Genomic DNA, 13185 nt, shown 5'->3' with positions numbered 1-13185 from the left:
TCTCTCTGCTGTTTCCTGAAGTCCACGATCATCTCCTTTGTTTTGTTGACATTGAGTGAGATGTTATTTTCCTGACACTACACTCCGAGAGCCCTCACCACCTCCCTGTAGGCTATCTCGTCATTGTTGGTAATCAAGCCTACTACTGTTGTGTCGTCTGCAAACTTGATGACTGAGTTGGAGGCGTGCATGGCCATGCAGTCATGGGTGAACAGGGAGTACAGGAGGTGGCTGAGCACGCACCCTTGTGGGGCCCCAGTGTTGAGGATCAGCGAAGTGGAGATGTTGTTTCTTGCCCAATGGTCACTCTGACAGAGCTCCACAGTTCCTCTGTGGAGATGGGAGAACCTTCCAGAAGGACAACCATCTCTGCAGCACTCCACCAATCAGGCTTTTATGATAGAGTGGTCAGACGGGAAGCCACTCCTCAGTAAAAGGCACATGGCAGCCCGCTTGGACTTTGCCAAAGGGCATCTAAAGGACTCTCAGACCATGAGAAACAAGATTCTCTGGTCTGATGAAACCAGGATTGAACTATTTTGCCTGAATACCAAGCATCGCATCTGGAGAAAACCTGCCACCATCCCTACGGTGAAGCATGGTGGTGTTAGCATCATGCTCTGGGGATGTTTTTCAGTGGCTGGGACTGGAAGACTAGTCAGGAGCAAGGGAAAGATGAATAGAGCAAATAACATAGAGTTCCTTGATGAAAACCTGCTCTGGAGCGCTCAGGACATCAGACTGGGGCGAAGGTTCACCTTCCAACAGGACAACAACCCTAAGCACCGAGCCAAGACAACGCAGGTGTGGCTTTGGGACAAGTCTCTGAATGTCCTTGAGTGGCCCAGCCAGAGCCTGGACTTGAACCCAATTGAACATCTCTGGAGAGACCTGAAAATAGCTGTGCAGCGATGCTCTCCATCCAACCTGACAGAGCTTGAGAGGATCTGCAGAGAAGAATGGGAGAAACTCCCCAAATACAGGTGTGCCAATCTTGTAGCATCATACCCAAGAGGACTTGAGGCTGTAATCACTGCCAAAGGTGCTTCCACAATGTACTGAGTAAAGGGTCTGAATACTTATGTAAATGTGATATTTCAAAAAATATATATATATATAAATTTGCCCCAAAAAATAAAACATGTTTTTGCTTTGTCATTATGGGGTATTGTGTGTAGATTGAGAATAAAAAACAATTTAACTCACACATCACTAATGGATACCAAAGTTGGTTAGGGTTAAAAACCTAAAGTGAAGTATAAATACATTTATTTCACTCTGTGATCAAACAAATTCCAACAAGTTAGGTTGCTGTGTTTTAGCTAGTTATTGCCATTAGGCAAGTAGTGCTGTGAGAGGGGGAGTACTGGACAACAACATCGGCCAGGGAATATATGAGTCCGCTGTAAAATCTTGATTGGAAAACTGTGGAGAAAACCTGGAATCCCCCCAAAACAAGTCTAGCTATTTTGACACCCACTCCAAGAGCCCTGAGATTGTCACTCTTAAATACTTAAACTAGGCTTTAAATGACATTGACAATGACTTGAACAGTCAGAGGCTAGTGAGGTTTCTCTACAAATGTTTACTCATGCCCAGACAGGCACAACTACAATTTACATTTTAGTAATTTAGCAGACACTCTTATCCAGAGCGATTCACAGTAGTGAGTATATACATTGTCATACTGGTCCCCGTGGGAATCGAACCCACAACCCTGGTGTTGCAAGCACCATGCTCTACCAACTGGGACTAAGGATGCATTACCATAACTATTGCTAGCTATGTACGGACGTCCTGATGCAGAATACAGAAAGTTTGCAGACAGCCTCTAACATAGGCTACTGGATGTACACTGAAGCTGACAACTTAAAACATAGGAAAAGGATTGAGAGGAACTCTATTATTCAGACTATTATTCGCTTATTATTTAAAGTTGCTGATTAATTCAATCCAAGCAAGCGTTCAGACATATACAACATTTTTATAAATCACTGTGGAATATTTTCTTACGGGAGAAACTTGTTAAACTGATGTTGACCTACTGTAACTTCCATGTATGTGTTCAATTGTAGCTCAAAGAGCAGAAACAGGGGATTAGGCAATTGTAAAAATGTAATTGGCAAGGGGGGAGGATCTTGACTCCTAGCTTGCACCTGTCATGAGAGGAGACTAGCCTCTTTGTGTATCGCTAGCATGCCTCATACTGATGTGACAACTGATTACCTGTTTTTGATGTGTCATAACATATCATTTTCTCCTGTGTCACTGGACTATAATGGGGGTTAGATCAAGCAAACCAGAATAGTTGCCAAATGTGTGTCATTTTCTCATGTAGCCTGGGGACTGTCATGCTAGCTCATGGTTTCTTTCCATTGCTCAAATCAAGTCAAATTTTATTTGTCACATGTACAGGTGTAGACTTTACTGTGAAATGCTTACTTACAAACCCTTAACCAACAATGTAGTTTCAAGAAAAATTGTTAAGAAAATATTTGCTAAATAAACTAAAGTAAAAAAAAAAAAAAAAAAGTTATACAACAAAATAACAATAACAAGGCTATATACAGGGGGTACAGGTACTGAGTATTTGTGCGGGGGTACAGGTTAGTCGAGGAAGTTGTACATATAGGTAGGGGTAAAGGGACTATGCATAGATAATAAACAGCGAGTAGCGTGTAAAAACAAAGGGTGGGGGTGTCACGTTCTGACCTTTATTTCCTTTGTTTTTGTCTTTATTTAGTATGGTCAGGGCGTGAGTTGGGGTGGGCAGTCTATGTTTGTTTATCTATGTTTTTCTATTTCTGTGTTTGGCCTGATATGGTTCTCAATCAGAGGCAGGTGTTAGTCATTGTCTCTGATTGGGAACCATATTTAGGTAGCCTGTTTTGTGTTGGGTTTTGTGGGTGGTTGTTTTCTGTCTTTGTGTGTCTGCACCAGACAAGTACTGTTTCGGTTTTTCACATTTGTTGTTTTTTTATTTTGAGTGTTCACCTTCATTAAACAAGATGAACAATTACCACGCTGCACCTTGGTCCTCTTCTTCTCCTCCAGACGACAACCGTTACAGGGGGGGTCAATGTAAATAGTCCGGGTGGCCATGTGATTAATTGTTCAGCAATCTTATGGCTTGGGGGTAGAAGCTGTTAAGAAGCCTTTTGGACCTAGACTTAGCACTCCGGTACCACTTGCCATGGGGTAGCAGAGAGAACAGTCTATGGCTTGGGTGACAAAGGTCTTTGACAATTTTTTGGGCCTTCCTCTGACACCGCCTCGTATATATGTAGGACCTGGATGGCAGGAAGCTTGGGCCCAGTGATGTACTGGGCTTTAAGCACTACCCTCTGTAGCTCCTTACAGTCGGATACCGAGCAGTTGCCATACCAGGCGGTGGTGCAACCGGTCTGGATGCTCTCGATGGTGCAGCTGTAGAACCTTTTGAGGATCTGGGGACCAGCGCTACTAGCTATGCCCTGGACCAGAGCGAGTGGGGACCATAGCTAGCTACAAGCTATGCCTTGGACCAGAGCTAGTGACATATTATAGCTGTGGTCCAGGGCGTTAGAGAACACATACCAACTGAGATGCAAAAATACACCACAAAATGCACTTTGAGGTTTCGTTTATAACAGGTGGCCTCAGTGTGCATAATCTGCAGCTGGATGCTTCTCATTATTTGGGGACAGGGTACTTTTGGGTTCTTTTGGGTACCTGTTTGGGTTTTTGGGGGGTTCTTTTGGTTACCTGTTTTTGTGGTTATTTGAGGTTGTTTGTGGTTGTTTGTGGTACCTCTTTGTGGTTATTTGAGGTTGTTTGTGGTACCTCTTTGTGGTTATTTGAGGTTGTTTGTGGTACCTCTGTGGTTATTTGAGGTTGTTTGTGGTACCTCTTTGTGGTTGTTTGGGTTTGTTTGGGTTGTTTGCGTTATCTGTTTGTGGTTGCTTGTGGTTGTTTTGGGTTGTTTGGTGTATCTGTTTGTGGTTGTTGCGGGTTGTTTGGGACACCTGTTCTGTAGTTGTTTGTGGTTGTTTGGGGTACCTTTTTGGGGTTGTTTGGGGTGATTAGTACGACCCTCTGTGGGTTGTATATTTGTTTAAGTGAATTGTTTGGTAATGTCATTTGAAGCAATGGATCAAATACGCATATTTTCTCCATAATGTTTCCACCACAAGTACACCATAGTAAAAGGCAAAAAAAATCGCAATTACTTGGAATTTATTTGAATATGCAAAGTGTAAAAACTTGTTTGGCCTTCATTCAATACATTCATGTTTTCAGATTATTTAGGTTACAATTTAATCAAGAAACATATAAAATAATTGAGATACATGAATAGATATTTGAATAGATATTTAAATAGATATGTGACAATAATATTTATTAGAAAACAAATCTTTAAAATGTCAAAGTTACAACAACTATATTATATATTATAAAAAAATATTTGGCTTCATTCATTGTTGTTCATGGCTGCTACTTTAAACGGCTCATGAGGGACGATGTTCTAACAGGGCAGGAAGTAGTTGTTTCCTAGCACGCGTAACTGTCTCCTGGTCCTCATGCTGTACTCAAACATGTAGGAGCCACTATAGAGGTAGGTAAAGCCTGTAAAACCATATAGGGTAGAGAGGTTAGAGACATCCTACTGGGCACATACTGGTTGAATCAACATTTTTTTCTACGTCATTGTATATTTCCATATGCTTGGCTTGTAATGTGTTTAGATGCTGTATCACACTCACCTCGGACTTGGAAGGCGGCAGTCACTTTGCTTGTCATGCCTGGGAACCCTTCATCAACACGCTTGGGGAAACCTTTGTCCATCCTTTTCATTGCCTCGTCGTAACTACGGTAACAGAAATATTAGTGAGATTGTGATACTCTTGACATCTAATGGCAATACACAGTACATAGAAAAATGAATAAAAATGCAATAACTTGTAATGATTAAACAGACTCCACTAACCTGTAGTAGTTGTCATCAACGAAGAACAAGGTCTTGTGAGAATCTACATCATACAGGGCAGCGTCAACTTTTTTCACGGTACTGGGCAGACCCAAGCTGTTCAGGTTTCTGGGATAACCGGGGACGATGTCATAGCCGTAGAGAGCCCAGACCTGACTATCTGCAGGGATAGAGAAAGTAGTACTGAGATATGACCCTGGCTCCAATTAAACAGGTTCACATATTCACACAGTATTCATTACAGCCATAGTGTATAGTGTACTAGCATATAGTGTAGTAGTACAGTGCTTTGCAAAAGTATTCACCCCCTTGGCATTTTTCCTATTTTGTTGCATTACAACCTGTAATTTAAATAGATTTTTATTTGGATTTCATGTAATGGACATACACAAAATAGTACAAATTGGTGAAGTGAAATTAAAAAATGTACTTGTTTCAAAACATTAAAAAAAAAAAAAAAAACGGAAAAGTGGTGCATGCATATGTATTCACCCCCTTTGCTATGAAGCCCCTAAATAAGATCTGGTGCAACCAATTACCTTCAGAAGTCACATAATTAGCAAAATAAAGTCCACCTGTGTGCAATCTAAGTGTCACATGATCTGTCACATGATCACAGTATATATACACCTGTTCTGAAAAGCCCCAGAGTCTGCAACACCACTAAGCAAGCGGCACCATGAAGACCAAGGAGCTCTCCAAACAGGTCAGGGACAAAGTTGTGGAGAAGTACAGACAGGGTTGGGTTATAAAAAAAAATCTGAAACTTTGAACATCCCACGGAGCACCATTAAATCCATTATTAAAAAATGGAAAGAATATAGCACCACAACAAACCTGCCAAGAGAGGGCCACCCACCAAAACTCACAGACCATGCAAGGTTGGCATTAATCAGAGAGGCAACAAAGAGACCAAAGATAACCCTGAAGGAGCTGCAAAGCTCCACAGCGGAGATTGGAGTATCTGTCCATAGCACCACTTTAAGCTGTACACTCCACAGAGCTGGGCTTTACGGAAGAGTGGCCAGAAAAAGCCATTGCTTAAAGACAAAAATAAGCAAACACGTTTGGTGTTTGCCAAAAGGCATGTGGGAGACTCCCCAAACATATGGAAGAAGGTACTCTGGTCAGATGAGACTAAAATTGATCTTTTTGGCCATCAAGGAAAACGCTATGTCTGGCACAAACCCAACACCTCTCATAACCCTGAGAACACCATCCCCACAGTGAAGCATGTTGGTGGCAGCATCATGTTGTGGGGATATTTTTAATCGTAAGGGACTGGGAAACTGGTCAGAATTAAAGGATGAAGCTAAACACAGGGAAATTCTTGGGCTAAGCCTGTTTCAGTCTTCGAGAGATTTGAGACTGGGACGGAGGTTCACCATCCAGCAGGACAATGACCCTAAGCATACTGCTAAAGCAACATTTGAGTGATTTAAAGGGAAACATTTAAATGTTGTGGAATGACCTAATCAAAGCCCAGATCTCAATCCAATTGAGGATATGTGGTATGACTTAAAGATTGCTGTACACCAGCGGAACCCATCCAACTTGAAGGAGCTGGAGCAGTTTTGCCTTGAAGAATGGGCAGAAATCCCAGAGGCTAGATGTGCCAGCTTATAGAGACTTGCAGCTGTAATTGCTGCAAAAGGTGGCTCTACAAATTATTGACTTTGGGGGGGTGAATAGTAATGCACGTTTTCAAGTTTTCCGTTTTTTTGTCTTATTTCTTGTCTGTTTCACAATGAAAAATATTTTGCATCTTCAAAGTGGTAGGCATGTTGTGTAAATCAAATGATACAAACCCCCCAAAAAATCAATTTTAATTCCAGGTTGTAAGGCAACAAAATAGGAAAAATGCCAAGGGGGTGAATACTTTCGCAACCCACTGTAGTCTATGAGGCTAGCTCTGATATGTCTCTAGACAAGTTATGGAGACTACAGCCATACCAGGGCTAATTTGAGGCATTTGGTGACTCTGCCATACCTTTGAAGAGGAACACTCTGTCAGATAGCTGGCTCTCGTAAGCAGCATTGATGTTGTCGGGGAGTTCGGGCCAGAAGTTCTTGATGAGGCTCTGTTGTGGTTTGCTGCTCTGAGAGTAGCTACGCCAGAAGAACCTGAGGATGGAGGGAAGACATCAGGACGTTAAAGCTCTTGATTACAGATGAACAGGCAACCTGTTTTCCTGGGAAACCGTGTCATTCTTTGACTTTTTTTGAGCTGTAGGTTACCATCACTGAACATTTGATCTAGGCTACATGATTTGCTGTACCTGCCCTTGAAGAACATCTTCTCCCCACGCAGAGTGGTGACAGCATCCAAAACTAGGGTGGGGTCACAGGCATTAGGGGTGGAAGGGGGTGTAGGATCTGGCTTGTCTGGGTTGGGGTTCACATCTGTGTTTGGACCTGGAGGACACAGATACTCATTAATTCAAGTTCCAGTATAAAATTACTTGGAGATCAATTATATAAATTATTTGGCCTGAGCCTTTTTGTTGATCAGTCAAAAGCAAACAAAATGGAATATAGCAATATAAAGCTAAAGCAAACTGGGCAGAAAGAGAAAAGATAATTGAATACTGACCATAGATGTACTGGATACCGTTGACGTCATCGCGGGGCAGAGAGAAGGTGCTGGGGTCTGTGTAGCTGTACACTGGGTACATCAGCGCTCCAGGGTCGGTGGAGTGGCTGAGACCAAGGGAATGGCCAAACTCATGGGCAGCCACCAAGAACAGGTTGTACCCTTTATGATGACAATACATAATTACAGATCTTCTACTCTTTTGTGGCAATTATCATGACATGTCACTCAGGACTGTCCTACAATTGAAACAGCGTAAATGAAGTCATGTTCCACATATTGTTGTGATAGAGGGTCTCACCTCTGGTTGAGCTGAAGCTGAAGGACTCATCATCGTCAAAATGAGCATCTCCTCCAATGTCAGCGCCAGGGGAGAAGGCATGGGCCAGGGTGCCATCAGGGCCATCGAAGGGGTAAGAATCACCATGATCTACACGGACAGGAGAAATCATCATTTGAGCCATCAGAGATGAGGACAAATGCATACTGTTTTAACATTTATATTCAAATTATTTATATAGAATGTTAGTTTCTTAAAACCGATACACTTCGTAACACCTCAGAGGGTGAAATAAGGCAGAGTGGCTCTAATAACACCCCTTCAACTCATCAAACTGTAAATACGGATTACAGTGAGGGGCAAGCAGTGACATGATATTGATGCTACTGTGGATGTATGTGTTTAAGATTACGAGTGGTGATGATGGTTATGTAAGTGGTATTTGGGTGTCTCTCCATTCTGTCAGCACATCAAACCATGTAAAAGAGATTAAAGTGCAGTAGAATGCCACTGAGACCATTGTGGATGATGTTGTGTTTGTGAGTGGTGGTGATGTTGGTTATGTAAGTGGCATGTAGCGGAGGTTGCCCCTGAATAGGTCTATACCTGCACTATGCTCTGACAGGAGGAATGCAAACAGTGGATCCTCTACAGGTATCTCCCTGCATCCCTCCCTTTCTAACTCTGCTATACAAAACCATCCTGAGAGCCTTTGAAGTGACCGTCTGTCTTTCAAAACAAAGCACTATACAGTACATACAGTACTTTATGTTCCCTTTTTAAATGGATACATTCTTTGTGAACACCTACAGTATGACATTTTGGTACATCAGCTTATTAGCTAATTATAGTACACTGTAAAGGGGTTGCTGTGAATATGACAGTAACTTACAAGCAGCAAGTGGTTAGTAAGTTACTGTATTTCATATTGCAATATACCACCTGTAATCTAAATACAGTATCAAAGCATGCACTGTGTAATTACACACATTACAATACTGCAGAATTGACTATAGTAGACTGGAATGGATGAATGAATGATATTCAATTAGGGGAGGTAAGGTTTGTATTTTGCTGTAATTACATGGGGTTGGTGCCAGCAGGTTGGCTGTTAGGTAATTTGAGGTTGACAATTAAAGGTTTAAGACTTGCTGCCACTCCAATTTGTCCCCTATACATTGTAAATTGATGGGGCACTTCTACCACATACCAGTTAAATTGGTACAGCATTCTCACTAATGGGTGCAACAAATATAGCCTCTTACTAGGCACACCTCAAAATATGTTAATGAGCCAGACAACAATGCCATTCACTCACTAGTGGACAAAAGGCTTTCGGCACTCCAAAAATACGGTCTGGTACTGTATTCTGTGCGATGGAATTACAGTACCACTCGAAATATAGCATTTCCTTCCCCACCCACAAAATGTTCCCACAATGCATCATAATGTACAATAAATGTTTCACAGTATTTTTCTGTTTCATTGTGTTAGGTAGGATAAAAGTTGCTTACTTCTGGTGCCGAAGGAGATCCTGATGTCAGCGATGCCGCTGTAGATGCGGGTGAACCTCAGGGGGGAGACCTTGGCCCACACCTGTAGTGCTCTCTCTATGGAGTTGTCCACCTCAGCCACAGACATGTCAGGGGTGTAGTTCTCAATCCTGAAGAACACAATATACCAACAGTCAACATTAGAAAAACATTTCTCAAAGGGCTATCATCACTGTCTTTGTGCATAACTTGATGTTTGCAAATACAAAAACATTATTATCCACACTAAGTGGATACTTGCCTTTATGTTTTTCTCAAAGTTTAAAGACCACCTGATTAATAAACGCAAATAACTAAATGATAACATGACAAGCCTTATTTTTTCTTAGCATAAATTCACCATGGTCAAATTAGTCTTTCTCACTCCTCTCACCTGTAGGTAACCTGGTTGGTCTGCCACTTGCGATTGTCGAAGGTGGTGAAGCGGCTGAGTTGGACATCAGGTACCCCACAGCGTGGCTTCTTCATCATCGTCACAGTCTCAGCGTCCAAGGTTCCTGTCACCTGGAGACCAAAGAAATTTTGCATCTCGCTGACCTTCCTGCTCCGCTGGCTGGGCCCCCGTTTGAATGCAGGACCCGTCTCCTCTGTCAGGTTAAAAAACCTCTTCAGGTACGTCTACAGAAAACACAGCAAGCATGATGTTAATATGATAGTACATTATGGTGACCTTTACTACAGTTATGAATATAATATCCTATGGTAGGTGTACAAGGCTCACACAACAAGTGTTAAGATAAACATTGACTTTACTGTGTTATGAGTATAGCATCTAACTAAGCAAGTATTTCAATAATACTTCCACGTCAATAGTTCAACACAACTAAGTCCAATGTATTTTTATTATCAACATTCTCTTTTATAATAACAAACTGACCAAGCCATATGAAGTTACATGTACACATCTGTTCCATCACAATCATTTCAGTTGTAAAACCCATATAGACCCTTCTAGCAAAAGATGTGACAAAAAGCATACCTCTGCAAAGGCTTCATCTTCTTCACTAGGTGGCGATATTGGCAAAGAGTAAACCACTATTGCCAGGTTGATTAGTAGTAAGCACAGATTGAAAGTCTTCATGATGCTTCTTCCTCAAGAGTGTCTTGTTTGTGTGGTGTGTGGCCAGGAGACGTCTTATATACACTCAAAGCCCGGAGAGTTGAGCAATGTCAGTGAGTCATCACTGGTAAAAACCCTCATCAAACAAGAGGAAGGAAATCAAGGTGATGACAGACACCAAATACATTATGACAGACAAAAACACTGCCTTAATCGTAATTACTTTTCATAATGTACTGGAATGTACTATAAATTGGAAGAAAAAAATACCCACAAAACTGTATTCAGACACAGAAATAAAGCTCAACAAGCTTAAAATAAATGTTTTATCAATAGTCATATCCTCTAAATAATTGGTATATTGATTTATATTTGTCTTACTTGCTGACATCAATCTATTGTGTATTTCACATTCTAAATTACTAAGTTATTGCGAAAAACACTTAGTGTACTTAGTATTGTAGAATGTACCACTCTCTCAGAAAAACTTGTTATTGCATGTATAGGAGGGAAGGATTATTTCCATCATATTAAGTCAAGTGTAAAAGAGTGATATGACATTGATTTATCAAAACGAAAGTAAATATCATATTTGGTTATTAAAAAGAAAGAGAGAGGAAACCGATGCAGCCCATGGACTTGGCTAGTTGGCTGCTGTCCCATTTCACAGACACCGGCCCCAAACTACTTTAGTGCAACGACCCATGATGTCCATCAATCAAGAAATGTGCGCCTGTAGCACTATAGTCCATCAGAAGTGGAAAAATACCATACTTTGGGAGTAGCACAGGGTCAGCCGCAGTGCAGCGCCTCTGGCACTATTTTTAATGCCCGGCCTGGGATTCAAACCTTCCGGCTACTGGTCCTCTTCTCTAGCCTCTGGGCCTCTAGTGTAATATGTGTGTAATAAATACATTATTGTAATTTACATGGACACATTGATAATGAACGGAACAACTGATTATGACCATGGAGTATGTAAAGTGAAGGTAATGGTTTTAAATGAGCAGTGCTGAGGACAGTCAGACAGACAGAGTCACGCTAAGTTGGCATCGCCAGGGCAACCCCACGGATTCATAGTAGCCTACTCTCAATTAGTAGCATGCCAACCTTTACTCATCAGTCCTGTCACAATGGGCTATGCTGCCAACCACCTATAGCAAATAAACATGCAGTGAATCATTTAAATGAGGATTAAAATAGTCTAGAGCAGTTTAGCTCATTTACAGGAGCATAACTATGAAATAATGAAGTTACATTGACACCTAGGCTGTCAACACCCCAGGTAATTTTTACACTGTTGGTTTTCATTCATTGTTACCTGGTACACAATTCAGCTGTGAAAAAATACTTCTTATGTTTCAGTCAGCATCTGCAATCTTCCAACATGGGGCAACAAGAGGAACTATCCTTCCCACATACTGTACTGTATGACTCAATGGTCTCAGGTAATTGCGATAGTCAATAGCATTAGTCAACCTTGAACTGTAATCCATAGCTGTGAAACTGACACATCCGTTTGCAATATTACAATAACAAAGATGTTACTTCAAACAATGTTTTTTCACACAGACATCATTGCATGTGTGATAGAACAGCAGTATGTACTAAGATTTTTTTTTAACCATGATACTGGATGCTCATTTCCTAAAAAACTAAACAAAAACAAATGCGCCTGGTGAGGCAAGTGGCACTGTTTATAGGACAGATATACATTTATGTATTTTTTAAATCAATATCGATGGGTAAATGGTTCCCCAAAGTATATATATTTTTTCCTGGGGGGGGGTTCTAGTGCTATGAATGACACAGACACAAGCAAGCAATCCCGTAGCTATGGTATGACACTGCCTGCCGGTGGGAAAGCTTTGTGTGAACTTCATGAGAGCAAAACACTTCCGGAGGCCACTTCCATTAGATGAAGGCTTCCCGCAAGATTGGAATTATTGTTTCATATAGTGACAGAGCATTTCACACTTAATATATAATAATTGTATAGTTTATAAATGTTTTATATCAGAGGCAATGCACAGTAATCATTAGGCAGTAGGTGTAACAATGCTAGACAGTAGTTCCTGGGCTTTTAGACATCTTGTAATCTGGTTTAACCCTGATTAGACTTTTTATAGCATTATACTTTATTTATTATATCATTTCATCATTATCAGTGTCACGATCGTCGTAGTGAGGAGACCAAGGTGCAGCGTGAGAGAAATACATTCTTCTTTTTAATAACGAAGAACACTTAACAAACAATACAAAATAACAAAACGAACGTGACCGCTATAATACTGAGTGCAAACATGCAACATCACATAGACAATTACCCACAATAGCCTAATGCCTATGGCTGCCTTAAATATGGCTCCCAATCAGAGACAACAATAAACAGCTGTCTCTGATTGAGAACCAAACCAGGCAACCATAGACTTTCCTAAACATCTATACTGAACACAACCCCATACACTCAACAAAACCCCCTATACAATACAACCACCCAAGACGAGATAAATACACACAAACATCCCCCCTGTCACACCCTGACCTAACTAAAATAATACAGAAAACAAAGATAACTAAGGCCAGGGCGTGACAATCAGGTTGTGTCACATCAAATAACCATGCAACACCTTTCATCACTTCCCTGAGCGGACAGCATACTGTCAATTCAACCAAGGATTTCAATAGCTATCCTGCTTACAGAATGTTTCATCGCTAAAAGCTGTGCGATTC

At 41.2% G+C, this 13185-nt stretch overlaps 1 protein-coding gene across 1 annotated transcript; it reads right to left on the bottom strand.

Annotated features, from left to right (window-relative positions):
* Positions 1-4201: 4201 nt before the first annotated feature.
* LOC120057088 (collagenase 3-like) lies at positions 4202-10490 on the bottom strand. The gene is made up of 10 exons (XM_039005492.1): positions 10372-10490; positions 9766-10010; positions 9354-9502; positions 7861-7989; positions 7560-7721; positions 7246-7381; positions 6957-7090; positions 4967-5126; positions 4743-4846; positions 4202-4605 (listed from the first exon to the last, which is right to left on the bottom strand). The coding sequence occupies exons 1-10, from the start codon at positions 10471-10473 to the stop codon at positions 4505-4507; spliced, it is 1422 nt and encodes a 473-aa protein (XP_038861420.1). The 5' UTR covers positions 10474-10490; the 3' UTR covers positions 4202-4504.
* Positions 10491-13185: the final 2695 nt, after the last annotated feature.

Source organism: Salvelinus namaycush, chromosome 12, assembly GCF_016432855.1.
Source record: "Salvelinus namaycush isolate Seneca chromosome 12, SaNama_1.0, whole genome shotgun sequence".
In the NCBI taxonomy this organism is placed as follows: domain Eukaryota; kingdom Metazoa; phylum Chordata; class Actinopteri; order Salmoniformes; family Salmonidae; genus Salvelinus; species Salvelinus namaycush.
Note: the sequence above shows the minus strand (reverse complement) of the source record. Positions and strands in the feature narration are given on the sequence as shown.

What these genes read in the sequence shown, in the direction of transcription:
- LOC120057088 (XM_039005492.1), bottom strand. Translation starts at nt 10,473, where the DNA reads ATGAAGACTTTCAATCTGTGCTTACTACTAATCAACCTGGCAATAGTG. An exon ending in AAGATGTTCTTCAAGGGCAG is followed by an intron (nt 7,091 to 7,245) that starts GTACAGCAAATC and finishes CTCCATCCTCAG; the next exon opens with GTTCTTCTGGCGTAGCTACT. An exon ending in TGCCGCCTTCCAAGTCCGAG is followed by an intron (nt 4,606 to 4,742) that starts GTGAGTGTGATA and finishes ATGGTTTTACAG; the next exon opens with GCTTTACCTACCTCTATAGT.